The 27477-nt window shown below is 43.5% G+C and overlaps 1 protein-coding gene and 1 long non-coding RNA gene across 2 annotated transcripts; both read right to left on the reverse strand.

Moving 5' to 3' along the window:
• Positions 1–395: 395 nt before the first annotated feature.
• LOC118371482 (uncharacterized) lies at positions 396–1599 on the reverse strand. Its single transcript, XR_004823011.2, has 2 exons — positions 986–1599; positions 396–805 (listed from the first exon to the last, which is right to left on the reverse strand). It is a non-coding gene; the product is annotated as an uncharacterized LOC118371482 (long non-coding RNA).
• A 6882-nt stretch (positions 1600–8481) lies between these two features.
• Positions 8482–9816, reverse strand: LOC118378871 (nuclear receptor subfamily 0 group B member 1-like). Its single transcript, XM_035765854.2, has 2 exons — positions 9145–9816; positions 8482–8873 (listed from the first exon to the last, which is right to left on the reverse strand). Exons 1-2 carry the CDS (start codon positions 9695–9697, stop codon positions 8632–8634), a joined length of 795 nt encoding a protein of 264 aa, XP_035621747.1. The 5' UTR covers positions 9698–9816; the 3' UTR covers positions 8482–8631.
• Between the last annotated feature and the right edge of the window lie 17661 nt (positions 9817–27477).

Genomic DNA, 27477 nt, shown 5'->3' on the forward strand with positions numbered 1-27477 from the left:
AAGTCATTTTGTCAAATGTCTGCCCTTCTAGAGCTGCACCGGTCAACTGTAAGTGCTGTTATTGTGAAGTGGAAACATCTAGGAGCAACAATGGCAAAAATGCCTCTGGAAGCAACATCAGCATAAGAACTGTTGGAGGAGTGGTGTAAAGCTCGCCGCCATTGGCCTCTGGAAGCAACATCAGCATAAGAACTGTTGGAGGAGTGGTGTAAAGCTCGCCATAAAACAAGCAGGCGTCCACATACCTTTGGTCATGTAGTGTACATGTTTCACATTGCAATGCATGTTCATATAGAGCAGGGGTCCCCAAACTTTTTCCTGTGAGGGCCACATAACTTTTCCCTTCTCTGATGGGGGGCCGGTGTCAGTTTGTAACAGAAAAAGTGTGACGATCGTAGGGGAGCTTAAAAAATGTATTGTTTTCCAGAAAGCCACACATAACCAAATAACCCTTTCCAGGTTCTTTACAGAAAAAAAGTCAGGAAACAAATAATAACACTATTAATGAAATAAATAATAACTAAATAACCCTCTCTGAGTTCTTCACAGAAAAAACAGGAAATAAATAATAACTAAATAACTCTCTCTGGGTTCTTCATAGAAAAAAAAAGCCATGGAACATTAACTTTCTGTCGTGCCATGCACAATCTTAACAGATAAAAGTTCAGCTCAGTTGTCAGAGCAGAATCTCTCTGACACATATGAGCAGTCTCTTAAAGTTCTTGTGTTCCTTCCTTATAATCCTTTTGTAGGTTCCAGTAGGCTTGTAGACACCGCTGTTTGCAGCTCTCTCTCATCAACTTCCCTGTGAAAACCACAAAAGAAGCAGGTTGAGAAACTGAACTAAGTGATACAGCACCTACACAGCACAATACATTTCACTACCAGTATGGTTGTAAAGATGGATTTTATCCCAGTAGATTTTATTATGATTATATTTGTTTATGCTCAGAATGACTCATTCAAGTCAGAAAAGTGAGCTTACCTATGTATGTTCATCAGTGTGAACTGTGGGCCTGCATCTGGCTGGTGAGAAGTTGAATATCAGGTTCCATTCTAGTTACAGCCAGTCTCAAGCACTGATGCAAATGTTCATCTGTCAATCTTGATCTCATCGGGGTTTTCAGCAGTTTCATGCGAGAAAAGGTTTTCTCGCAGATATACGTGCTGCCAAAAACTGTGGACATTTTCATTGCGTGTTTTTTGATGTTTGGATATGTGTCGTTTGGGAGGGCGGCATAGAAGTCAATGAGACTGTTGGGCTTGAATGCGTCTTTCAGAACATCACAGTTCTGTAACTCAGCCAACTCAAACTGATATGAAGGCTGGGCTTCATCAATGTCGGCAACAAAGGGGTTCTGAAAAAGACGGATTTCTTTTGCATGAACATGTAGTTCACTGAATCGCACACCGAACTCCGCCTTCAGCATTTCCAGTGCTTCCACGCACTTTTCAGCTGGGAACGGGACCGCTGGGTTCTCTGTCGACAGGTTTTGGGTAGCAGGAAGATGGACGAAGTTGCGCTTTTTCACTTGTTCCAAAAGCAGCGCTAATTTCACCTCAAATGCTTTTATGTGTGAATACATGTCGCAAATGAGTTTCCCTCGCCTTGTAGCTGCAAGTTAAGGCTGTTAAGTATTTCTGTCACGTCTGTTAAAAATGCGAGGTGCCATTTCCATTCTGGGTCGATCAGCTCTGGGACCGTTTTGTCTTTTAAATGAAGAAATGCGTTAATTAACAAAAAAATAATCGTTTGTCCACTGCAGGTTAAATACCCTGCATTCTGAATCAATTTTTCTCTTACCTAACCTTTTCGCCATTATTCCGTTCTCTCTTTGACAGGGCCGGGCCTAGGATTTTTTTTCTGGAGGCCAAATAGGAAAAGAATTCGATAGCGTCTCTGGTATTGTTCAGAGGGCCGGGCCAAATGTGCTGACGGGCCGTATCCGGCCCGCGGGCCGTAGTTTGGTGACCACTGATATAGAGTAAATGTATTTCACAATGCAACGCTCACATTACTTTCGATATGATTTTCTTCTGTTTTGTTAGAAAACGTTTTACTGTTACTTAATCCAACTGCTCTTCATTGATGACCACTTAAACGTTTGGTGAACCTATAGATTTAACATGTCAACTCGTTTGTCTACAACAGATTCTGAGAACTACATAATTAAAATGTCTCTCTGTAAAGTAGAAACATAACAAGTATGATACTGTATGTACTACTATGATGATTACTATTATGATTTAAAATATGATATTGACGAGATCAGAAATGTGCAGTATGTAATAAATCAAATCAAAGTTGATTGGTCGCATACACAGATGAACAGATGTTACGGCAGGTGCAGTGAAATGGCCCTGTTTCTAGCTCCTACAGTGCAGTAATACAATATCAATACAATACAGTACCAATACGGGATAATCCAGAAAGTCCAAAACAAACCATCCCCTATACAGTAAACATGTATCCAAACTAAAGTTGCTGGGGGGAGGACTCTTATGAACTGAGCAACATATTGGACCACGACTATACTGTAAAATACACGATTACAATACAAGAAAGATGTACAGCTGTCATCCCCATGAGCGTACCACCCTCCTTCAGGCCATCGATGAGGCATGCAATGATTTCAATGCAGACCTACAGTACCAGTCAAAAGTTTGGACACACCTACTCATTCCAGGGTTTTTCTTTATTTTTAATATTTCCTACATTGTAGAATAATAGTGAAAAATACAAAACTATGAAATAACACATATGGAATCATGTAGTAACCAAAAAAGTGTTTAAAAATCTAAATATATTTTATATTTGAGATTCTTCAAAGTAGCCACCCTTTGCCTTGACAGCTTTGCAGACTCTTGGCACTCTCTCAACCAGATCCAGGTAGTCTCCTGGAATTAATTTCAATTAACAGGTGCGCCTTGCTATTTTGTGGAATTTCTTTCCTTCTTAATGCGTTTGAGCCAATTAGTTGTGTTGTGACAAAGTAGGAGTGGTATACAGAGGATAGCCCTATTTGGTAAAAGACTTAAGTCCATATTATAGAAATAACAGCTCAAATAAGCAAAGAGAAACAACAGTCCATCATTACTTTAAAACATCAAGGTCAGGCAAATCTGGAAAATTTCAAGAACTTCAAGTGCAGTCGCAAAAACCACCAAGTGTTATGATGAAACTGGCTCTCATGAGGACCACCACAGGAAATGAAGACCCAGAGTTTCCTCTGCTGCAGAGGAGAAGTTCATTAGAGTTACCAGCCTCAGAAATTACAGCCCAAATAAATGCTTCACAGAGTTCCAGTAACAGACAAATCTTTTGGTTTTATTCATGTATTGCCACCGGATCCCGTTGGTGTAACTGCTTACTGACTGTACACTGTGATGTTACTGCATGATTGTAGTGGGTTTGATCAGGGGTGTTTTCATTCCTCTGATTCTGTTGAAAAATGTTTCTTAAACAAAGGCAAACGAAACAGGGATAAAAATACCTGAATTTATCCAATTGAAACTCTCCTCTACTGTTGGACGAATGATTACACCCTAGATCAGCTAGATGCAGGCAAGAGTGTGCAAGGCGGTATTGAATGTGTCACTGTCTGTCATCTCCATTTCTTCTCTCGACCTGTGTGCACCTACGTTGTATACTTGTATTCATAGGCTAGGTTGTACCAACCTCATGATGGGTGCACGGAAAATGTGAGAATCATGTAGTAGCCTAAACCTATCAATGTTACATTGAACTGGGTGAATGGAGAATGAATGACAGTCATCCAACATGCTGTAATAGAAATAAGGCCATGCTCAAGAACAAAAAACATTGTGCTCCCTCATCATGAATGTCACTGACCACCACTGGTGTGTGTGTTGATTCAAAATGGCAGGTGTACTGCAGCTAGAGAAACAGAAGAGCCAGATCAGGAACGTAGACATTCTTTGTGAAACACTGTCATCTGTTGGTCATGGCTTGAATTGTAGCCTACATGATGTTTATAGTCAGTTTCACCAGTCAGCCCAAAAACCACAACTCTTCTCTGCATAAAGAAACACCTGGATTTGGCCAAGACACATGAGCAACGTGATGAATAGATCTGTCACATGTACCCTACTTGTAGATATCTCTGGGCCCCTCTCTAGCCGGTCCCTGAACAACGGTGCATGAACTACTACAGTGAATGAGGTCACTCTGATCGATAGTTTTTAGGGGCAAACCTGTCTGCACCACTGTCACGGTGGAGGCTAATGAGGGGAGGACGGCTCATAATAATGGCTGGAATGGAGTCAATGGAATGGCATCAACCACGTGTTTGACATGTCTCATACCAGATGTTAATATGAGCTGTCCCTCCATCAGCAGCCTCCACTGAACTGTCACCAAGACAGCTTTTATAGTTGTAAACAAATGTATTTTCATAAACCCCAAGCCTTAGTAATTTGAGCACACTGAAAGCTTGAGCATGGGTTGTGAATGTGGGTTGTGAGTGTGGGTTGTGAGTGTGGGTTGTGAGTGTGGGTTGCCAAGTCAAAATGGCTGCCGCTGTGAGAGTGAAAAAAGGTAGTAGCTGCTGCCCTCCCTGGCTATGAACTCATTACACCGATGACCTCCATCAGGCTGAAAGACAGCTCTCCCCAGCTCTCTCCCTTGTCCCCCTCAGATGGTGACATCGCACAGCAGCAGCAGCAGCAGCAGCTTACAGTCAGCCACACACACACACACACACACACACACACACACACACACACTGCAGCGGCACACAGAGTGCTGTGACAGCTGTGTTTTTACTAGCCTGCAGAGTAATAATTAACTTGTTATCATCTTTGGCAATTAAGAGCTTAATTGGAAAGAAAGCAGAGGTTGTGTAGGGAGGGAGGGAGAGAGAGCGAGAGAGAGCGAGAGAGAGCGAGAGAGAGAGAGAGAGAGAGAGAGAGAGAGAGAGAGAGAGAGAGAGAGAGAGAGAGAGAGAGAGAGAGAGAGAGGCAGTGAGAGAGAGAGACAGAGAGAGAGAGAGAGAGAGAGAGACAGAGAGAGAGAGAGAGAGAGAGAGAGAGAGAGAGAGAGAGAGAGAGAGAGAGAGAGAGAGAGAGAGAGAGAGAGAGAGAGAGAGGCAGTGAGGTACAGTTGGTACAGAAACAACCCTGGGAAATAAACCAAGGGGCGTCTCATGCCACTCATCCTCTGTAGAGATGACTGATGAAGTGGTTTGTTCGAACTTCCTCTCAACGTAACACACACACACGCCCCCTCTATTAGCATAAATCCTACACCAGCAATCCTACCCACCCTCTCCTCCTCCTCCTCAGCCCAACTTAATTCCCAAAGAGAGAAGTCTCAGTACACCTGGGGCCGGAGGAAGGGAACGGAAAACAGTTGGGCACCAGCTTGATGACTCAAATGAAATGAAGCGTAAAGCAGCGGAATCCTCGCTGAATAGAGGTGCGTGTATTTAACTGTCAGAACAAAGCTGCAGCAGACCTCTGCCAGGGTGAATGAGTATATTAGTCACTGTGCCTGTTTATAATTGACACCCTGAGATTATCCTGTTTCATGCAACTTTCAGGGGGAGGGAGGGAAGGGCTGCCCGGTGCAGTGGGGAGCCTCTAAAGGGGGAGGAAATATGAAAGAAAGAGCTTAAAATGAATTAGGAAACATTTGAGCGGAATATACATGATCAGTTAACAATGCAATTATTGGATCAATGAACCAGTGGGTTAAGCCTGTAGCACCTCCTTAGAAACACAATGTAAGGAAATGTGCCACTCCTACACAGGTAATACACAAGTCGGCCTCTATTAAATAATAGCAATTTTCCACTCCTGCACCAATTGGCTGAGTTATTGGCTGAATTATCTCTGTGCTATTCCAAAAGAAGCGATAAACAGCATGGTTTTATATCTATCTTCTCTCAGATAGATCATCCAATGAGGAAATCAATTCGCTGCGTTTAAGGTTGAAATGTTGCTAATGTATTATTCATTATCCATTCCTACAGATGGAAGTTTATTATTTATTAATTAAACAGATTCAAAGCCATTTGAGTTTTCCTTCCCAACAGTAGCACTGTAAGCGCTGCTCTTGCTCTTTCCCGGTGTAGTTCATAGTCACCAGTTAGCATGAACACAGTGATGCTGTTTCACTGGGCGTCGCACAGAAAAGGACCCACATCCCACCTCTGACACCAACTGACGAGGCACAGCAAGGGGAAAATGGGATCTCTTCTTCTCATTATGTTCTCTATGACAAGACACAGCGATGGGGGAGACAGGGGTATTATACAGTAACTAGGGCAGAGCTGATAACACGGTTTAGGTTGTCACATTAGGAGCAAGTGAAGAGGAGATGAGAAGTCTATGGGAGAACTGAACTCTAGGGAGCAGATTAATTAGAGAAGGCATGCAGAGAGAAGCCGTGCGCTGTAGAGACAGAGAGAGAAGGTCTGTGATGCCCTGGAAGAGGCCTGCTGTACTGACAGCCTGGCTCCTTGGGATCAATCCATCATGATCTCCTGCCTCATTGGAAATGAGATGGGATCCCTTAGGGATGCCATGTGTCAAACACTGACTTAAACTACAGCGCTATAGGATGATTTATTTAGATATGTATCTCTTTGGGGGACTGAGATGTCAAAGTGCCACCATAGGTGGTTCTGAGGCATGTAGAGCTCTGCTGGATGGATTCAGAGCTGGGTTCAGAGCTGGGTTCAGAGCTGGAGATCAGATAGGTGGTGTAGAAATAAGGCAACTCCCGGATTCATTTCTCAGGGTCTCAACTTACTGTTGAGAGTTAGAATAATAGAAAACACAAGGTGCAATTTTGAAATTTGGTTGTGTATCAGAAGTTTTTCTCTTGTTATGTCAGTCTCTGATATTCAGTCAAGTACCCCATGTCAGCTAACATTTTAGTTAGTTTAGCGGCCATGGTCGAATTACCGTCCGGGGTGGGTCACCATTTATTTTATTAGTCAGTCTCACTCAGATATCATAATAAAAACGGCCAACATTTCTCTCCGCCCCAGGGCAAAATTAATAGAATTGCAGCAAACCTGCTTTAAAACTGCAACATTTTCTGTACACCCAATGGCAAATGTTAAGTATTGTAAGAGTGACGTCTCTTCCTCCTCCTCTTCCCACTCTTTCTCATCTTCCTCTTCCCCCTCCTATAATGAACTTAGCCCACATTGATCACATTTATCATCAGGCCTCACCGCCACTGCCTGTTGCCTCCTCCCACGGCAACACCTCTCAGACCTGGCAGCCGTCACTTCTCCTTACTGCATGACTGGAAGCCCACACGCCTCGCCCCGGGTCCATGCCACTCCTGATCCCCACAGCCACCTGCCTGTTGCCTCCTCCCACGGCAACACCTCTCAGACCTGGCAGCCGTCCCTTCTCCTTACTGCATGACTGGAAGCCCACACGCCTCGCCCCGGGTCCATGCCACTCCTGATCCCCACAGCCACCTGCCTGTTGCCTCCTCCCACGGCAACACCTCTCAGACCTGGCAGCCGTCCCTTCTCCTTACTGCATGACTGGAAGCCCACACGCCTCGCCCCGGGTCCATGCCACTCCTGATCCCCACAGCCACCTGCCTGTTGCCTCCTCCCACGGCAACACCTCTCAGACCTGGCAGCCGTCCCTTCTCCTTACTGCATGACTGGAAGCCCACACGCCTCGCCCCGGGTCCATGCCACTCCTGATCCCCACAGCCACCTGCCATGTGTCTCTTCCTTCCATTGATGTGTGTGGCATGTGGTGTGGGTATCCTAACAGCCTGGTCTTATCCTGACACTGGTTGGCACCAGACACGTGTTGTGACCCACCTCACCCTCACTAGATGGTACAGCAGCCCCTCCTAAGAGACCGACCCAGTCCAATGACCTGCCCTGACATGAGATGCTATGTCATTGGTGTCTGGAGGCGTGTTGAATGAATGCATAGTATTAGAGACACTGGTATCACTACTTCTGTTTTTAACATATTCACAGTACCTCATAAAGCAGTTTACAACCTAGACAGTTCAAGACCTATGGGAGTGCTAAAAGCCTTGGGATTGATGTAGTTGTCAATGTCTGCATGAATGGAAATGTATTTTTCTAGACTGCCTCAAATTCTCTCTTAGGTTTGTGGGTGAGCATTGCCCTCTTCAGGTGAAACACAGTAATGCATTATCACTGTCAGCATTATCCAGGTAATGTATTGTGAAACCGATGTGAAACGGATCGCGAGTTTGCGGGGTGCGGTGACGTCACTCGCTCTGAGACCTTGAAGTAGTAGTTCCCCTTGCTCTGCAAGGGCCGCGGCTTTTGTGGAGCGATGGGTAACGATGCTTGGTGGGAGGCAGTTGTAGATGTGTGCAGAGGGTCCCTGGTTACAATTGCAGTCAAATAATATTGAATGTATTATGGGGCTGTTATTAGACATAACTGTAGGTTATACTTTAAAAAAAGATGATATAGGCTGATAAACTGAAATAACCACATGCAAAGTTCAGCAAACACTTTTATTTGACAAAAATAGGATGTGTTATAGCAAAATAAATACATATGGATAGCAACCCTATACTGTTGTTATTCTGTTCAGCCTCCAGCCCACAGCTCTGTCTGTGTTCAGTCTTTAAACCGTTTATTCAGTCTATTTTCCGTAAAACATCTCGAGCAGAAGTTCATTCATGCTGACCGTGCCGATGACAGGTTTGAAGAAAAGTCCAGCCACGACGTTTGCATTGATGGACCGTAGCATGGAGAGTGCGATGAATAGTTTAGTGAACCTTATAGAGTCTCTTCGGTGAGTGACTTTCACATATTCACTAAGGGCTTGATGCGCTTCGCTCTGCAGTGCCTGAATGTAGCTTTGACACCGGAGATCTGCAATGTCTAAGGAGAGAATAAAATCGAAGTTCAAATCAGGAACTATTAAGGTGAACTCAAACGAGTCAAAAATAGTCACATAGTTAATAATAGCCCATTCATAAAATAATAATAGACTACTAATAATAATGACAATAATTATCAAAACAATTATAATTATAATGATGATCATTATTATTCTAAAAAATAATAACAAAAACAACTATAATGATAATAATAGACGTGCTAATAATAATAAAACTAGTAAATACACCATAAAACCATTTGTTTAACAAACCTGGATTGAAGAGAATGGCTCCCTTTAAATATGCATATTCTTTGGTGCTGATGTCCAGTCCCCAACATTTATTCAAAAACATTTTTATTCCTTGGACATCAGTGAGAGAAACGCCTTGGCCACTGCGCCCGTGCGCGGTCTCCTGTCTTCCTTGTCCGCTGGTTAGTATGTTCTGTAACATACTGAGTTCTGGCGTCTCCATGGTCTCGAAGTCGATCAAGTCCTGCGCCATGCCCAAAACGAGCAGTTGAGCCCAGCTGTTGCGCACGAGCTGTAACTGGTCCTCCGCTGGAAGTTTCCGAAAACAAAGTACATTTTTAACAAACTTTAGCGTTTTTAAAAGCGCTACGGACGCTGCTTTACACGTTGTCTGGGGAGAACGGAGAACCACATTCTTCTTAGATCCACACGAACAAGGCTGCTGTTGCGGGACCGCCAACCTCGCCCGCCCCTGTGAATGCTGATTCGGTTGGTTGTCGTTTTTCAAAATGCTGTAAAGGATGCTTCTTTTTCCCCTTTCGCCGAGGCACTGGCAGCTGTCAGAGCAAGCCATCCTGTCCTTCTGTTGATAGCTGGCGAATACAACCCTGGCGACGTGGAAGGTGAGGTCTTATATTTCCTTCCTCCTCATTGACAACTTGTTTAGACTTTTTAAATATTCGACGACACCGCCCACCCAGTTCTTCACAGGCGCACGACTAGAGGGAGCCAGACAGCCAGTTGCCGCCAGACAGTCAGTTGCCACCAAAGTCCAAAGTGGTTTCATACAGTACAATAGCCAATTTCTGGATTATGCAAAAGACACCCTGAATTAGATTTTCCAATTAATTAGGATATATGGTGCATTCGGAATCTATTCAGACCCCTTGACTTTTTCCAAATGTTGGTATGTTACAGCCTTAAAATCGATTACATTCACAGGTCTCTCCAGAGATTTTCGATTGAGTTCAAGTCTGGGCTCTGGCTTGGCCACTCAAGGACATTCAGAGATTTGTCCCAAAGCCACTCCTGTAGTGACTTGGCTGTGTGCTTAGGGTTGTTGTCCTGTTGGAAGGTGAACCTTCATCCCAGTCTGAGGTTCTGAGCGCTCTGGAGCAAGTTTTCATCAAGGATCTCTCTGTACTTGGCTCTGTTCATCTCTCCCTAAATCCTGACTAGTCTCCAGTCCCTGCCCCTGAAAAATGTCCCCACAGGATGATGCTGCCACCACCACCATGCTTCACCGTAGGAATGGTGCCAGGTTTCCTCCAGACGTGACGCTTGGCATTCAAGCCAAAGAGTTCAATCTTGGTTTCATCAGACTCATCAGACTTGGTTTCATCAGACTTGTTTCTCGTGTTCTAAGAGTCTTTTAGGTGCCTTTTTGCAAATTACAAGCGGGCTGTCATGTGCCTTTCACTGAGGAGTGGCTTCTGTCTGGTCACTCTACCATAAAAGCCTAATTGGTGGAGTGCTGCAGAGATGGTTGTCCTTTTGGAAGGTTCTCCCATCTCCACAGAGGAACTCTGGAGCTCTGTCAGAGTGACAATCAGGTTCTTGGTCACCCCTTTTCCCCCTATTGCTCAGTTTGGCCAGGCGGCCAGCTCTAGGAAGAGTCTTGGTGTGTCCAAACTTCCATTTAAGAATGATGGAGGCCACTGTGTTCTTGGGGACCTTCAATGTTACAGAAATGTTTTGGTACCTTTCCCCAGATCTGTGTCTTGACACAATCCTGTCTCGGAGCTCTACGGACAATTCCTTCTACCTCATGGCTTGGTTTTCGCTCTGACATGCACTGTCAACTGTGGGACCTTATATAGACAGGTGTGTGCCTTTCCAAATCATGTCCAATCAATTGAATTTACCACAGGTGGTCTGTAATCAAGTTATAGAAACATCTCAAGGATGATCAATGGAAACAGGATGCACCTGAGCTTAATTTTGAGTCTCATAGCAAATGGTCTGAATAATTATGTAAATAAGGTATTTTGGGTTGGGGTTCAGTTTTTTTATTTGAAAAAAAAAACGTTTTTTCTCGCTTTCTCTTTCTTTCTCTCTCTCTGTCTTTCACTCCCTCTCTGTGGCCTTGTGTGAATAGTTATGGCCTTGTGTGGGAAGGTATTCCAAATCCCCTGAAAGAGAAGAGACCAATACAAGGAATTGTCCCCTACTAGAAGACTTGTTGCCACATGTTAAATTAAATTCTGGGCAATGTGACAATATCCAAGTGGTGCTACATTTCTGCTTGTTTGTTAGGTCACTGCATCAGGTCTTACAAGCTTTCAGACCTCAATTAGTGACCTCAGGCTTCGATAATGGAAAACGCACCTGATCCGCACCACCGAGACGCACTTTTTATTTATTTATTTATTTTTTTAAAATTTTATTTCACCTTTATTTAACCAGGTAGGCTAGTTGAGAACAGGTTCTCATTTGCAACTGCGACCTGGCCAAGATAAAGCATAGCAGTGTGAACAGACAACACAGAGTTACACATGGAGTAAACAATTAACAAGTCAATAACACAGAGAAAAAAGGGGAGTCTATATACAATGTGTGCAAAAGGCATGAGGAGGTAGGGGAATAATTACAATATTGCAGATTAACACTGGAGTGATAAATGATCAGATGATCATGTACAGGTAGAGATATTGGTGTGCAAAAGAGCAGAAAAGTAAATAAATAAAAACTGTGGGGATGAGGTAGGTGAAAATGGGTGTGCTATTTACCAATAGATTATGTACAGCTGCAGCGATCGGTTAGCTGCTCAGCTAGCTGATGTTTGAAGTTGGTGAGGAAGATAAAAGTCTCCAACTTCAGCGATTTTTGCAATTCGTTCCAGTCACAGGCAGCAGAGTACTGGAACGAAAGGCGGCCGAATGAGGTGTTGGCTTTGACCCTGACTCTGTGACATCTTCCACGTAATAACTTAACAACAACTGAAGAATACCTGCGCACCAGAACTCAATACCAGGTAATTATCTCTGAGACGGAGCATCTTCTTCCTTCAAATATCAATTGAATTCCAGAGGCGAAGCTTTATGTGCGGCTGTGTACTTTGACATTTCATAGGCGATGGGTTTGTTGCCACGTCTGCAGGCAAGGTTCCTGTCTAGACACCGTCAATGTCATCCTTATTCTCAATGTAAGGCCCTCATTTGGAAGGTAGACCTGAGTTCAAAGAGAATAAAGATATCTTGCTGTCCTGCGTTATAGGGTGGCCGTCAGTGAATGTCTGACTGTCTGGGTCACTCTCTGGGAACAAAAGGTTGTAATCAAAAGCACAAATGAAGAACTATCATGAAAGTCCTGAAGTTCAGGGTCACTCACAGCATTAGGCTTGACAGAACCAGATGTGACAGAACAACACAGGCGTCTTGAAGGGAACACTGATGTCATCCTCTCTTAGAGGAGAATATGAAAGATGATTGATTCGCTGGCCTGTTTGGAAAATGATATCAAGGCAGGCTGTTTTTCCTCAGGCTTTTTCCTCAAGGCTATGGTGTAGCAGTCGATGAAAGCCTGTACTTTGGTGGGGTTTACAATATTATTCACAAAAGAGAAACTCTCACAGTTGATATCATTGAAAATGAATATTTTTGTTCCAAGGCATAGATCAAGGACAGAGTCGTGTAAACAACCTTCACGAATCTCTTCCTCTCCTCCACACCCCAACCCATGTCTTTTATCCTGCCCAGTGACCTCCTCACACCACCCATGTCTTTTATCCTGCCCAGTGACATCCTCACACCACCCATGTCTTTTATCCTGCCCAGTGACCTCCTCACACCACCCATGTCTTTTATCCTGCCCAGTGACCTCCTCACACCACCCATGTCTTTTATCCTGCCCAGTGACCTCCTCACCCCACCCATGTCTTTTATCCTGCCCAGTGACCTCCTCACACCACCCATGTATTTTATCCTGCCCAGTGACCTCCTCACACCACCCATGTCTTTTATCCTGCCCAGTGACCTCCTCACACCACCCATGTATTTTATCCTGCCCAGTGACCTCCTCACACCACCCATGTCTTTTATCCTGCCCAGTGACCTCCTCACCCCACCCTAGTCTTTTATCCTGCCCAGTGACCTCCTCACACCACCCATGTCTTTTATCCTGCCCAGTTACATCCTCACCCCACCCTAGTCTTTTATCCTGCCCAGTGACCTCCTCACACCACCCATGTCTTTTATCCTGCCCAGTGACCTCCTCACCCCACCCATGTCTTTTATCCTGCCCAGTGACCTCCTCACACCACCCATGTATTTTATCCTGCCCAGTGACCTCCTCACACCACCCATGTCTTTTATCCTGCCCAGTGACCTCCTCACCCCACCCTAGTCTTTTATCCTGCCCAGTGACCTCCTCACACCACCCATGTCTTTTATCCTGCCCAGTGACCTCCTCACACCACCCATGTCTTTTATCCTGCCCAGTGACCTCCTCACCCCACCCATGTCTTTTATCCTGCCCAGTGACCTCCTCACACCACCCATGTATTTTATCCTGCCCAGTGACCTCCTCACACCACCCATGTCTTTTATCCTGCCCAGTGACCTCCTCACCCCACCCTAGTCTTTTATCCTGCCCAGTGACCTCCTCACACCACCCATGTCTTTTATCCTGCCCAGTTACATCCTCACCCCACTCATGTCTTTTATCCTGACCAGTTTTTGCTCAAGGACAGAATATGTTGCTGACATGTTGCACAAAATGTTCTCCTGCTTTTTGGCCTATCTTGAAACACTAGTCACTGGTTTTGCTTAAAAACCTCTTAAGGATCCGCCCAGTTTTCACCTAAAATTACATACCCAAATCTAACTGCCTGTAGCTCAGGCCCTGAAGCAAGGATATGTATAGTCTTAATACCATTTGAAAGAAAACACTTTGAAGGCCATAATGTATTATTCCAACCCAGGTGCAATTTAGATTTTGGCCACTAGATGGCAACATTGTATGTGCAAAGTTTTAGACTGATTCAATGAACCATTGTATTTATGTTCAAAATGTTGTATCAAGACTGCCCAAATGTGCCTAATATGTTATTAACCTCTTGAGTGTAGGGGGCAGTATTTTGATGTTTGGATGAAAAACGTACCCAAATGAAACTGCCTATTTCTCAGGCCCAGAATCTAGAATATGCATATACTTGTCAGATTAGGGTAGAAAACACTCTAAAGTTTCCAAAACTGTCAAAAATATTGTCTGTGAGTATAACAGAACTGATATTGCAGGTGAAAACCTGAGGAAAATCCAACCAGGAAGTGCCTAAGAGAAACAAATCTCCCTGTTCCATTTCATGCCTATCCTCTATTTAAAGGGATATCAACCATATTCCTTTTCCTATGGCTTCCACATGGTGTGAACAGTCTTTAAACATAGTTTCAGGCTTTTATTTTGAAAAATGAGCGAGAAAGATCACATCGCGTCATTGGATGGCTGGGTGCCAGCAGCGTTTTGCAAGCGCCAACAGAGTGGAGCAGACATTTTCTCTCTCTCCTATTGAAGAAGCTACAGTCTGGTTGAAATATTATCGATTATATATTGTAAAAACAACCTAAGGATTGATTATAAAAATGTTTGACATGTTTCCACGAACTTTACGGATACTATTTGGAATTTTCGTCTGCCATGTTGTGACCGCTCGAGCCTGTGGATTTCTGAACATAATGCTCCAACCAAATGGAGGTATTTTGGATATAAAATTAATCTTTATGGAACAAAAGGAACATTTATTGTGTAACTGGGAGTCTCGTGAGTGCAAACATCTGAAGATCATCAAAGGTAAGCGATTCATTTTTATTTCTTTTCTGACTTTCGTGTCCAATCTACTTTGCTGCTAGCTGTTTAATGTTTGGTCTGCTGAGAGAGATGTCCTTACATAAACGCTTGTTATGTTTTCGCCGAAAAGCTTTTTAAAAATCTGACACACCAGGTGGATTAACAACAAGCTAAGCTGTGTTTTGCTATATTGCACTTGTGATTTCATGAAAATGAAGTATTTTTAGTAATTTAATTTGAATTTAGCGCTCTGCAATTCAGCGGATGTTGACGAAAATGATCCCGCTAACGGGATGGGTGCATCAAGAAGTTTTAATAACTTTTCAAGGTCAAAACTGTGCACTCTCCTTAAACATGGTATTATTTCACTGTAATGGCTACTGTAAATTGGACAGTGCAATTAGATGAAATTCTTACGGATCACAACATCTGGTGAAATTGCAGAGCGCCAAATTCAAGTTACAGAAATCGTAATATTAAACATTCATGAAAATACAAGTGTCATACATCATTTAAAAGCTTAACTTACATTTACATTTACATTTAAGTCATTTAGCAGACGCTCTTATCCAGAGCGACTTACAAATTGGTGCATACACCTTATGACATCCAGTGGAGCAGCCACTTACAATAGTGCATCTAAATCTTTTTGTTAATCCAGCCGCTTTGTCAGATTTCAAAAACGCTTACGACGAAAGCACACCATGCGATTATCTGAGGACAGCGCCTCGCACACAAAAGCATTACATATATTTTCCAACCAAGCAGAGGCATGACGAAAGTCAGAAATAGCGATAAAATAAATCACTTACCTTTGAAGATCTTCATCTGGTTGCAATCACAAGGGTCCCAGCTACATAACAAATGGTCCTTTTGTTCGATAAAGTCCTTCTTTATATCACAAAAAAGTTTCATTGGCGCGCTTGACTCGGTAATCCACCGGTTTCCCTCGTTCAAAATGCATACAAAATGCATACAGATGAATCCCAATAAACTTCTTCCAAACATATCAAACAATGTTCCTAATCAATCCTCAGGTACCCTAATATGTAAATAAACGATACAATTTAAGACTGAGAATACCGGAGACCATTACCGGAGATAAATAACGAAGTCTTCACCGGAACGCGTAACAAACACTACAGCCAAAATGGAAGCTACTTAGAAAAACTACAAATTCTAGCTCATTTTTTCAAAAAACAAGCCTGCAACTATTTTTAAAGACTGTTGACATCTAGTGGAAGCCATAGGAACTACAATCTGGGAGGACTTCCTTTTATATTCCCATTCCCAGCCATTTGTAATCAGAGGTGAGCTGAAAAAATAATAATTCTGGATGGATTGTCCTCGGGTTTTCGCCTGCCATATCAGTTCTGTTAATGTCACATACATTATTTTAACAGTTTTGGAAACGTTGGAGTGTTTTCTATCCAATACCACCAATGTTATGCATATCCTAGCTTCTGGGCCTGAGTAACAGGCAGTTTACTTTGGGCACATCATTCATCCATACTTCTGAATACTGCCCCCTAGACCAAAGAAGTAACAAGAATTTAAGCTTTCAGCCAATATCAGATGTGTCTATGTCCTGGGAAATGTTCTTGTTTACTTACAACCTCATGCTAATCACATTAGCCTACGTTAGCTCAACCGTCCCATGGGTGACCCACCGATCCTGAATACGTTTTAAGTAGAGCCTTAAGTGTCAGATATCCACAAAGTACCACCCACACTGAAAGCCTGGGTTTGAAAGCCAGCTATGACATCACAGGCATGGGATCAAAGACAATACTTACTGTATGGCCTGCATTCATTTATTACTAAGGCCTCATTGCTACTGTAAGGGAGGGGGATGTGTTCAGCCTTGCAGGAAGTTGGGAGCGGCGAGCCACTTGTTCATGGTGAGGAATCGATGGTCCTTGAAAAGGGCTACATTTTGGAGTGACGTAAATGTATTGTTCATCAACGAGGTTTTCTCTGTATTAAAGTTAATCACAGCCCAGGTTTTAACTTCAAGGCTGTTCCTCAGGGTTTAGTCTGCTGTTAAATATCCATTGTGATGCAATGCATAGTGGTTTATCTGAACTGTATCGTAATACTTGTTTGGCCAGCTCATGCCTTGTATGACGTCAGAGTGATTGAGTCCAGCGTCATCCTCATCAGAGTCTTATGTAATGATGTGAGCAAACAGAATAGCCACAACAGATTACCTCATTGTTTTACTGTTTGTTTATGCAATCCAAAATTAGGCAGCACGATTGGAACCACAATTGGAACCATTAGGCGGCATGATTGGAACCATAAGAAATAGCTGTAGGTTTATTCAACAATAATTCTTTGTGGGAGCATACTTGAAAGTATGTTTTGAAGAACTGACTGTTACCATGGATACTGCCTCGACAACGGCGATATGACTTGTAATAACGGGTGACCTTGTCTATTGGAGAGTTAGAAATTGCATGATGTTTTTTTTCAAGGCCTTCTATCAGTCTGTCTGTTAAAGAGGTATGATGGAGGACAATCATTTTACACTTTTTGTGTGTGTGTGTGTGTGTGTGTGTGTGTGTGTGTGTGTGTGTGTGTGTGTGTGTGTGTGTGTGTGTGTGTGTGTGTGTGTGTGTGTGTGTGTGTGTGTGTGTCCACTCCCCAGCTTCATATCCTTTCTCTTACAGGAGTTAAAAAAGGAAAAAAGGGGATGTTAAAGGCCCAATGCAGCCGTTTTTGTATCAGTGTCAAATAATTTCTGGGTAACAATTAAGTAAATTATTGTAATAGTTTTCCACTAAAATGGACAACAATAGCTTTTTAGCAAAAAAACTATTTCTCAACTAATAATTTTTCTAGGACTGTCTGGGAGTGGTGTGAGTTGGAAGGGGAAAACTGAATATGAACTGTTATTGGCAGAGAGGTTTGGAACTCTTATTGGTCTATTAATCAATTTGGTGATGGTGATGTCACCAGGCAAGCCTTAACTCACACTTCTACGGTCCTAGTTTCATCAGCTGATGTACAATATGATACAAAACACAGGAACAACATCTTTTTGACTGCACTGGGCCTATAAGATGAGACCTACGGGTTTTAATCCTGGGTCTGCCGTAGCAGGGATGGACACCAGGGTTGATGAGGTGTGTGGGGCGGTAAGTGGCGGCTGCTGCTTAAATCAGAATAGACGGTTTATCATTAAGGTCTGCAGTCTGGCCATCTGCCATGGATATATAGACGGTCTGTCATTAAGGCTCCCGAGTGGCGCAGCGATCTAAGGCACTGAATCTCAGTGCTAGAGGTGTCACTACAGACCCTGGCCGTGATAGGGAGTGGGCGGCGCAAAATTGGCCCAGTGTCGTTAGGGTTTGGCCGGAGTAGGCAGTCATTGTAAATAAGAATTAGTTCTTAATTGACTTGCCTAGTGAAATAAAAAAAATCTAATAAATGTCTGCAGTCTGCCATGGATATGAGGTACGTAGCTGTAAAGCAGACCAGAGGCCATTGAGTTACAGAGTTAGCCCTGGATAAACAAATACGACCTGCACCTTGCTAGGACTTTAAACGATAGCCATTAGATAGGACTGGGTTGCTTTTATTCTTTCTCAAATTGGGTCCTTGAGAATGAGTGGGAGTGCGCCTTCATAGAAATGTTATCAGTTGTGTCGACATTTTGCTTGTTTCTGTTTGATGTGTGATTATCATGTGCACCTCAGTGTGGTTTGATGTGTGATTATCATGTGCACCTCAGTGAGGTTTGATGTGTGATTATCATGTGCACCTCAGTGTGGTTTGATGTGTGATTATCATGTGCACCTCAATGAGGTTTGATGTGTGATTATCATGTGCACCTCAGTGAGGTTTGATGTGTGATTGTCATGTGCACCTCAGTGAGGTTTGATGTGTGATTATCATGTGCACCTCTCTCAGGGAGGTTTGATTTGTGATTATCATGTGCACCTCTCAGTGAGGTTTGATGTGTGATTATCATGTGCATCTCTTTCAGGGAGGTTTGCTTTGTGATTATCATATGCACCTCAGGGAGGTTTGATGTGTGATTATCATGTGCATCTCTTTCAGGGAGGTTTGATGTGTGATTATCATGTGCACCTCTTTCATGGAGGTTTGATGTGTGATTATCATGTGCACCTCAGTGTGGTTTGATGTGTGATTATCATGTGTACCTCAGTGAGGTTTGATGTGTGATTATCATGTGCACCTCTCTCAGGGAGGTTTGATTTGTGATTATCATGTGCACCTCTCTCAGGGAGGTTTGATTTGTGATTATCATGTGCACCTCTCAGTGAGGTTTGATGTGTGATTATTATGTGCACCTCTCTCAGGGAGGTTTGATGTGTGATTATCATGTGCATCTCTTTCAGGGAGGTTTGATGTGTGATTATCAGGTGCACCTCTTTCATGGAGGTTTGATGTGTGATTATCATGTGCACCTCAGTGTGGTTTGATGTGTGATTATCATGTGCACCTCTCTCAGGGAGGTTTGATTTGTGATTATCATGTGCACCTCTCTCAGGGAGGTTTGATTTGTGATTATCATGTGCACCTCTCAGTGAGGTTTGATGTGTGATTATTATGTGCACCTCTCTCAGGGAGGTTTGATTTGTGATTATCATGTGCACCTCTCAGTGAGGTTTAATGTGTGATTATCATGTGCACCTCTCAGTGAGGTTTGATGAGCGATTATTACGTGCACCTCTCTCAGGGAGGTTCCATGCAAATGTTGGACTACATTTTCCTTTGTTGCCGATGGTTACCTTGAATTGAATGAAAATATTATTTTATGTGTGCCTTGATTGCTGATTTCAAGCACCCCTCTCTCTCTCTCTCTCTCTCTCTCTCTCTCTCACTCTCTCTGTGTGTGTTCAGTTCAGTTCAAGGGATTTATTGGCATGGGAAACATATGTTAACATTGCCAAATATCTCTCTCTCTGTCTATCTGATCATCTTGCCGTGTGAATAGGAAAAGTTAGGGAAGGCCAGGCTCAAGACTAGAGGCAAACTGAACAGTAGCACAGCTCCAGCTGTCAGCCTTGACCCAGTCAATAATAAAGCAGCTAGTGGACTTTGGCCTAGGTTAAAGGTCATGACATGCTGTTTTTTCCCAACGCGGTCCTCTGACATTGCACATATTTGTACCATTTCAACAGTAGCAGACCTGATTCAGCTGACCATCCACCCCTTGATTAAATGTTGTAATAGTGTTGTACAATAGTACTGTAATTGAAGAAATCTGTGCTATGGCTGTGGACCAGGGTTATGAAACATTGATATAGAATCACAAATCAAATCAAAGTTTATTTGTCACATGCGCTGAATACAACAGGTATAGATAGACCTTACAGTGAAATGCTTACTTACAGGCTCTAACCAACAGTGAAAAAAAGGTATAAGGTGAACAATAGGTAAGTAAAGAAATAAAAAACAACAGTAAAAATATTTTATTATCAGTTTTGGGTCATTCAGAAAGGTGTGCAAAAGAACAGTGCACAAGCCCAGCTATAGTGATGCAGTGTCCCTGTTTCTCCTCCTTGTCAGGGCACAGCAAGTACATCCTGTTACTGAAATGTCAAATCCATGTCTGTGAGTACATCTCCACTATCCAGCCACACACACAAGCCCTTACCTTTCTCTCTCAGCAGTGAACCAAAGCTCTGTGCTGAACACAAGGTCATGCTGTCCCCAGTTCATTATGGAGAATCTGTTGTTCCAACAGCTGTGACAGACCTCTCTTCTTACTGTACTGGTACACAGACTCATTTGTTGGCTTCATTACTTGGGTAGATGTTTTTCTGAAGGCTTTTTTTCTCTGTTAGTCCTTTCCTGCAGCCAATGGCCAAACGCGCCCTCTTTGGCTTCATGGGTGGAATGTTATATTTTTCATAATTTCCTAATTCATAAAGATTATTTCTGTTAAATAAACAGATTAAAATCTGGTGTTTCTATGGTAAACAGTTTTGTTATATTTCAGTCTTCTGTGATGTATATAAAGTGTAATATTGGGATGCAAACTCAAGATGTAATACATTTCAACTCTATATCTGACATGGTACAGGTGTCTTCTTTGTACGCCCATAACCATGTGTTTGAGGTGGATATTTTTGTTTCAAAGTAGATTTGTTTAAGACTACCAAGAATCACTCTGTGACCCTGATTTAGCCTACTTCAGTAAAAGGTTAATAAGTTATCTTTCCAAATATTTGTGTCATACTTTGTATTTTGTGGAATCAGAAACAAAGGAATACACATTTTGAAACCAAGTCAACCAATTAGAACCATTAATAATCTGATGTCATATTTAACAACAAGCACAAAGCCTTGGAGCAGCACAGTCTAACCATGAGACTGCTAAAGCAGCCAGGAGAGGAGTGTCCTTGTGAATGTTTCCATTATCTAGCCCCAAGATCAAACCTACTGCAGTTAATTAAACAGGGGAAGATAGAACACAATGGGGGCGCTGCATTGTCAAGGCCAGCTAAATAATTCACAACTATTCCACTCTCTTACAGAATCCCATATCAGACGCATCTTCTCCCGTCCTGGCAGTTAATATGTGCGGTACATTCCCAAACGTGGCCATAGGAACTCAGTAAAGGCCTATAGATCACACCTGGCTTCAAATACTACTGGAAATGATTTCAAACACTTTATCTGGACTTTATTGAGCTTGCCTGTTGCAATGGAACCAATAGGCAACTCCCAAACCCAGCCCACCTGGCACTCTTGGCAAACTAAAGCAAACGATCTGAAAATATTTGAAAGATTATAAATAGTATTTGAACCAGGATAGCACCCTGTGCTGCTGCTGGCACGAAGCCTTTCAATCAAGCCTGCAAACCTCCTGAGGTAAAACATCAGTCACTACCAGAAAACTCTCCTATCTTGTAAAACTGATAGGACGGTCTTTGCCACAGGGACACCGGCAGCCTGCACAGACCATTTTTACATATTCATTTATGACCTGAAGAGTTAGAATTGAGCGAAGAGGGTGGGTCCGGTGTGTTTAGGGAAATATTAAAACGGGCCCATCGGTTGTAGTTTGTGTGTCTTTCATCACCTTTTATGGAGGTGCTCTGAACAGGCCATGTTTATGTTGCCTTCACAGGTAGAGGGATTGGAGCTGTGTTTGCATAAAAGGTCAAATGATGGGTGTAATAGTGTAGTCTTTTCTCTTAATATATGATGGATGTGAGGGGGGAGCTACAGACTCCAAAGGTGACCTTGACAGATCAAAAGAAAAGTTTGAAAGACGATTCATTGATTCATCCCAAAGACTAAACTGTTGGAAAAATGGTTGTCACTGTGTTACTCAAACTACATGCATTGTAGATGCTAATAGCTGTCCTTGAATATGTACCATCTTTGGTTTTTAGAGACGCACTGGCATTTTTTGATCAGGTAATTCTTGATTGGAAGCATAGCGCCATAACAACTCATAACTCGGTCATAACCATGTCATATCTGCTGACATAATGGGTCATAATGGGTCACATATATTTAGACGTGTTGTGACATATATTGCAGTATTTTGTGTTAAAACAGTGCTCCAAATGAAGTGTTAACCTGAACACTAGTAGCATGAAGTAGTATGAACACTAATTTTAGAAAATTGCTTTACTTAACATTTTTTCATATACATATACACTATATATACACAACAGTATGTGGAACCCCTTCAAATTAGTGGATTCGGGTATTTCAGCCACAGCCGTTGCCACCTTTTCAACATGTCAGTTTGTGAAATTTCTGCCCTGATAGAGCTGCCCCAATAAACTGTAAGTGCTGTTATTGTGAAGTAGAAATGTCTAGGAGCAACAACGGCTCAGCCGCGAAGTGGTAGGCCACACAAGCTCACACAACAGGAAGCTGAAGCTGAAGCGCATAGCACCTAAAAATAGTCTTTCATTGGTTGCAACACTCACTACCGAGTTCCAAAATGCATCTGGAAGCAACGTCAGCACAATAACTGTTCGTCGGGAGTTTCATGAAATGGGTTTCCATGGCCGAGCAGCAGCAGCACACAAGCCTAAGTTCACCATGCACAAAACCAAACGTCGGCTGGAGTGGCGTAAAGCTCGCTGCCATTGGACTCTGGAGCAGTGGAAACGCGTTCTCTGGAGGGATGAATCACGCTTCACCATCTGGCAGTCCAACAGGACGAATCTGGGTTTGGTAGATGCCAGGAGAACGACACCATATTAATGCCCATGATTTTGGAATGAGATGTTTGAGGAGCAGGTGTCCATATACTTTTGGTCATGTAGTGTAGCTGTGTCTGCGTCTGTCTTTGTGTCTTCAATGTAAGAAATATAACCTGAAGTCTTCACAAACTGTACAGTCTGAGCCTTTTGGCTACAGATGCTTTCATTTTCCAGGAAAAATCTTCCTTATCTATCTTAAGGTTTCCCTCTGTGGCCTATCTCTAGTTGCAAAATAACTGGAACTTTCCTTAAATTCTCCAGTTTTCCAGAATTGCTGGTTGGATGATTCTGGATTTCCTCCTTATTCTCTCCTGATTCTGGGAATCCTCCAACTGTGGGATCAAGGGAATTTTGGGGAAATTACCATCATTTTGCAACTCTACATATCTCTTTCCCTGGTTCATTCCTGCCGCTGCCATGCATCCTGTGTCTTGATCTGCAATGCAGTGCCTTAGACCGCTGCGCCACTCGGGAGGCTGTACACCAATTATTTCACTGATATTCTTTCAAAATAATATTTATTTATTTTAAGACACATATTAATGCCATAAGTCAGTAGCACCACCTGTCATTCATTTTAGAGGATGGCATAATGATGATGGAAATGGTCTCACTGTCCAGATCCTTCTTCACTAGTAAGGTACCCAGACACAACACATGTCTGACTATCTCCGGAGGTGGTCAGGAAGATCTGATCACAATCAGATCAAAATGCGTATTTTAATTTTCTACGTATGTCAAAATGTTGGCCACAATCTGAAAATGTGGACAAGATCAGGACAATGGAAGCATTTTAGAACCAGGTATAAACAGGGCTTCTGTCTCTCAGCAAAGGTCATTCGGTAGGTAGCGGGGAACCTTGAGCCTATCAGTGACTAGAAGAGAAGTGTGCTTTATTCATGCACTTTTCTCTGTAAAACACAGGTGCAGAATAACACCATTCACTGGACTGGACCCAGTACTGTGGTCCTCTGCTCATGTAATTACAAACAAGTGACAAACAGTTTGTTACAAAACACAGACAGGCTCTGGCGTGCACATTGATGTTTAATGTAATAGTCTGGCCTTGAACTGAGTTTACCTGTATGTGGTGCTGCTCCATCTGTTCTCTCCCTTTCAGAGGGACAATAGGAGACCTTCAGCACGGTGAATACAGAGGGAAGTGTGTGTGTGTGTGTGTGTGTGTGTGTGTGTGTGTGTGTGTGTGTGTGTGTGTGTGTGTGTGTGTGTGTGTGTGTGTGTGTGTGTGTGTGTGTGTTTCCACATTCAGAAAACTTCACAATTCTCCTTTTTCCTGATCTGTGTATCTGGATGATCATGTGACCTCCAGGTAACTGTCTGCATGCACAGAGCCCTTGCTGTTTAGTAATAATACATGTATTTGTAGATGTGGAGATGTTTCTACTACAATCTGCTGTCTACTTGCACCTGCAGTGAATGAGAGAGGAGGCTGAGCAGTAGTCTACATGTGTCAGTCAGTGAATGAGAGAGGAGGCTGAGCAGTAGTCTACATGTGTCAGTCAGTGAATGAGAGAGGAGGCTGAGCAGTAGTCTACATGTGTCAGTCAGTGAATGAGAGAGGGAGGATATGCAGTAGTCTACATGTGTCAGTCAGTGAATGAGAGAGGGAGGATATGCAGTAGTCTACATGTGTCAGTCAGTGAATGAGAGAGGAGGCTGTGCAGTAGTCTACATGTGTCAGTCAGTGAATGAGAGAGGAGGCTGAGCAGTAGTCTACATGTGTCAGTCAGTGAATGAGAGAGGAGGCTGTGCAGTAGTCTACATGTGTCAGTCAGTGAATGAGAGAGGGAGGATATGCAGTAGTCTACATGTGTCAGTCAGTGAATGAGAGAGGGAGGATATGCAGTAGTCTACATGTGTCAGTCAGTGAATGAGAGAGGAGGCTGTGCAGTAGTCTACATGTGTCAGTCAGTGAATGAGAGAGGGAGGATATGCAGTAGTCTACATGTGTCAGTCAGTGAATGAGAGAGGGAGGATATGCAGTAGTCTACATGTGTCAGTCAGTGAATGAGAGAGGAGGCTGAGCAGTAGTCTACATGTGTCAGTCAGTGAATGAGAGAGGAGGCTGTGCAGTAGTCTACATGTGTCAGTCAGTGAATGAGAGAGGAGGCTGTGCAGTAGTCTACATGTGTCAGTCAGTGAATGAGAGAGGGAGGCTGTGCAGTAGTCTACATGTGTCAGTCAGTGAATGAGAGAGGAGGCTGTGCAGTAGTCTACATGTGTCAGTCAGTGAATGAGAGAGGAGGCTGTGCAGTAGTCTACATGTGTCAGTCAGTGAATGAGAGAGGAGGCTGTGCAGTAGTCTACATGTGTCAGTCAGTGAATGAGAGAGGGAGGATATGCAGTAGTCTACATGTGTCAGTCAGTGAATGAGAGAGGGAGGATATGCAGTAGTCTACATGTGTCAGTCAGTGAATGAGAGAGGAGGCTGAGCATTTGTCTACATGTGTCAGTCAGTGAATGAGAGAGGAGGCTGAGCAGTAGTCTACATGTGCCAGTCAGTGAATGAGAGAGGAGGCTGAGCAGTAGTCTACATGTGTCAGTCAGTGAATGAGAGAGGGAGGATATGCAGTGGTCTACATGTGTCAGTCAGTGAATGAGAGAGGAGGCTGAGCAGTTGTCTACATGTGTCAGTCAGTGAATGAGAGAGGAGGCTGTGCAGTAGTCTACATGTGTCAGTCAGTGAATGAGAGAGGGAGGATATGTAGTGGTCTACATGTGTCAGTCAGTGAATGAGAGATTGGAGGCTGAGCAGTAGTCTACATGTGTCAGTCAGTGAATGAGAGAGGAGGCTGTGCAGTAGTCTACATGTGTCAGTCAGTGAATGAGAGAGGGAGGATATGCAGTAGTCTACATGTGCCAGTCAGTGAATGAGAGAGGGAGGATATGCAGTAGTCTACATGTGTCAGTCAGTGAATGAGAGAGGGAGGATATGCAGTAGTCTACATGTGTCAGTCAGTGAATGAGAGAGGGAGGATATGCAGTGGTCTACATGTGTCAGTCAGTGAATGAGAGAGGGAGGATATGCAGTAGTCTACATGTGTCAGTCAGTGAATGAGAGAGGAGGCTGAGCAGTTGTCTACATGTGTCAGTCAGTGAATGAGAGAGGAGGCTGTGCAGTAGTCTACATGTGTCAGTCAGTGAATGAGAGAGGAGGCTGAGCAGTTGTCTACATGTGTCAGTCAGTGAATGAGAGAGGAGGCTGTGCAGTAGTCTACATGTGTCAGTCAGTGAATGAGAGAGGGAGGATATGCAGTGGTCTACATGTGTCAGTCAGTGAATGAGAGAGGAGGCTGAGCAGTTGTCTACATGTGTCAGTCAGTGAATGAGAGAGGGAGGATATGCAGTAGTCTACATGTGCCAGTCAGTGAATGAGAGAGGAGGCTGTGCAGTAGTCTACATGTGTCAGTCAGTGAATGAGAGAGGGAGGATATGCAGTAGTCTACATGTGCCAGTCAGTGAATGAGAGAGGAGGCTGTGCAGTAGTCTACATGTGCCAGTCAGTGAATGAGAGAGGAGGCTGTGCAGTAGTCTACATGTGTCAGTCAGTGAATGAGAGAGGGAGGATATGCAGTAGTCTACATGTGCCAGTCAGTGAATGAGAGAGGAGGATATGCAGTAGTCTACATGTGCCAGTCAGTGAATGAGAGAGGAGGCTGTGCAGTAGTCTACATGTGTCAGTCAGTGAATGAGAGAGGAGGCTGAGCAGTAGTCTACATGTGCCAGTCAGTGAATGAGAGAGGGAGGATATGCAGTAGTCTACATGTGTCAGTCAGTGAATGAGAGAGGGAGGATATGCAGTAGTCTACATGTGTCAGTCAGTGAATGAGAGAGGGAGGATATGCAGTGGTCTACATGTGTCAGTCAGTGAATGAGAGAGGAGGCTGAGCAGTTGTCTACATGTGTCAGTCAGTGAATGAGAGAGGAGGCTGTGCAGTAGTCTACATGTGTCAGTCAGTGAATGAGAGAGAGGAGGCTGTGCAGTAGTCTACATGTGTCAGTCAGTGAATGAGAGAGGAGGCTGAGCAGTTGTCTACATGTGTCAGTCAGTGAATGAGAGAGGAGGCTGAGCAGTTGTCTACATGTGTCAGTCAGTGAATGAGAGAGGGAGGATATGCAGTAGTCTACATGTGCCAGTCAGTGAATGAGAGAGGAGGCTGTGCAGTAGTCTACATGTGTCAGTCAGTGAATGAGAGAGGGAGGATATGCAGTAGTCTACATGTGCCAGTCAGTGAATGAGAGAGGAGGCTGTGCAGTAGTCTACATGTGTCAGTCAGTGAATGAGAGAGGAGGCTGAGCAGTACTCTACATGTGTCAGTCAGTGAATGAGAGAGGAGGCTGAGCA

Source organism: Oncorhynchus keta, unplaced genomic scaffold (genome assembly GCF_023373465.1).
Source record: "Oncorhynchus keta strain PuntledgeMale-10-30-2019 unplaced genomic scaffold, Oket_V2 Un_scaffold_14384_pilon_pilon, whole genome shotgun sequence".
NCBI classification, from domain to species: Eukaryota; Metazoa; Chordata; class Actinopteri; order Salmoniformes; family Salmonidae; genus Oncorhynchus; species Oncorhynchus keta.

Coding starts and splice junctions, on each gene's coding strand:
- LOC118378871 (XM_035765854.2), bottom strand. CDS start 9,697: ATGGCTTGCTCTGACAGCTGCCAGTGCCTCGGCGAAAGGGGAAAAAGA. Junction 8,874..9,144: donor AGCCATTCTCTTCAATCCAG/GTTTGTTAAACA, acceptor TTCTCTCCTTAG/ACATTGCAGATCTCCGGTGT.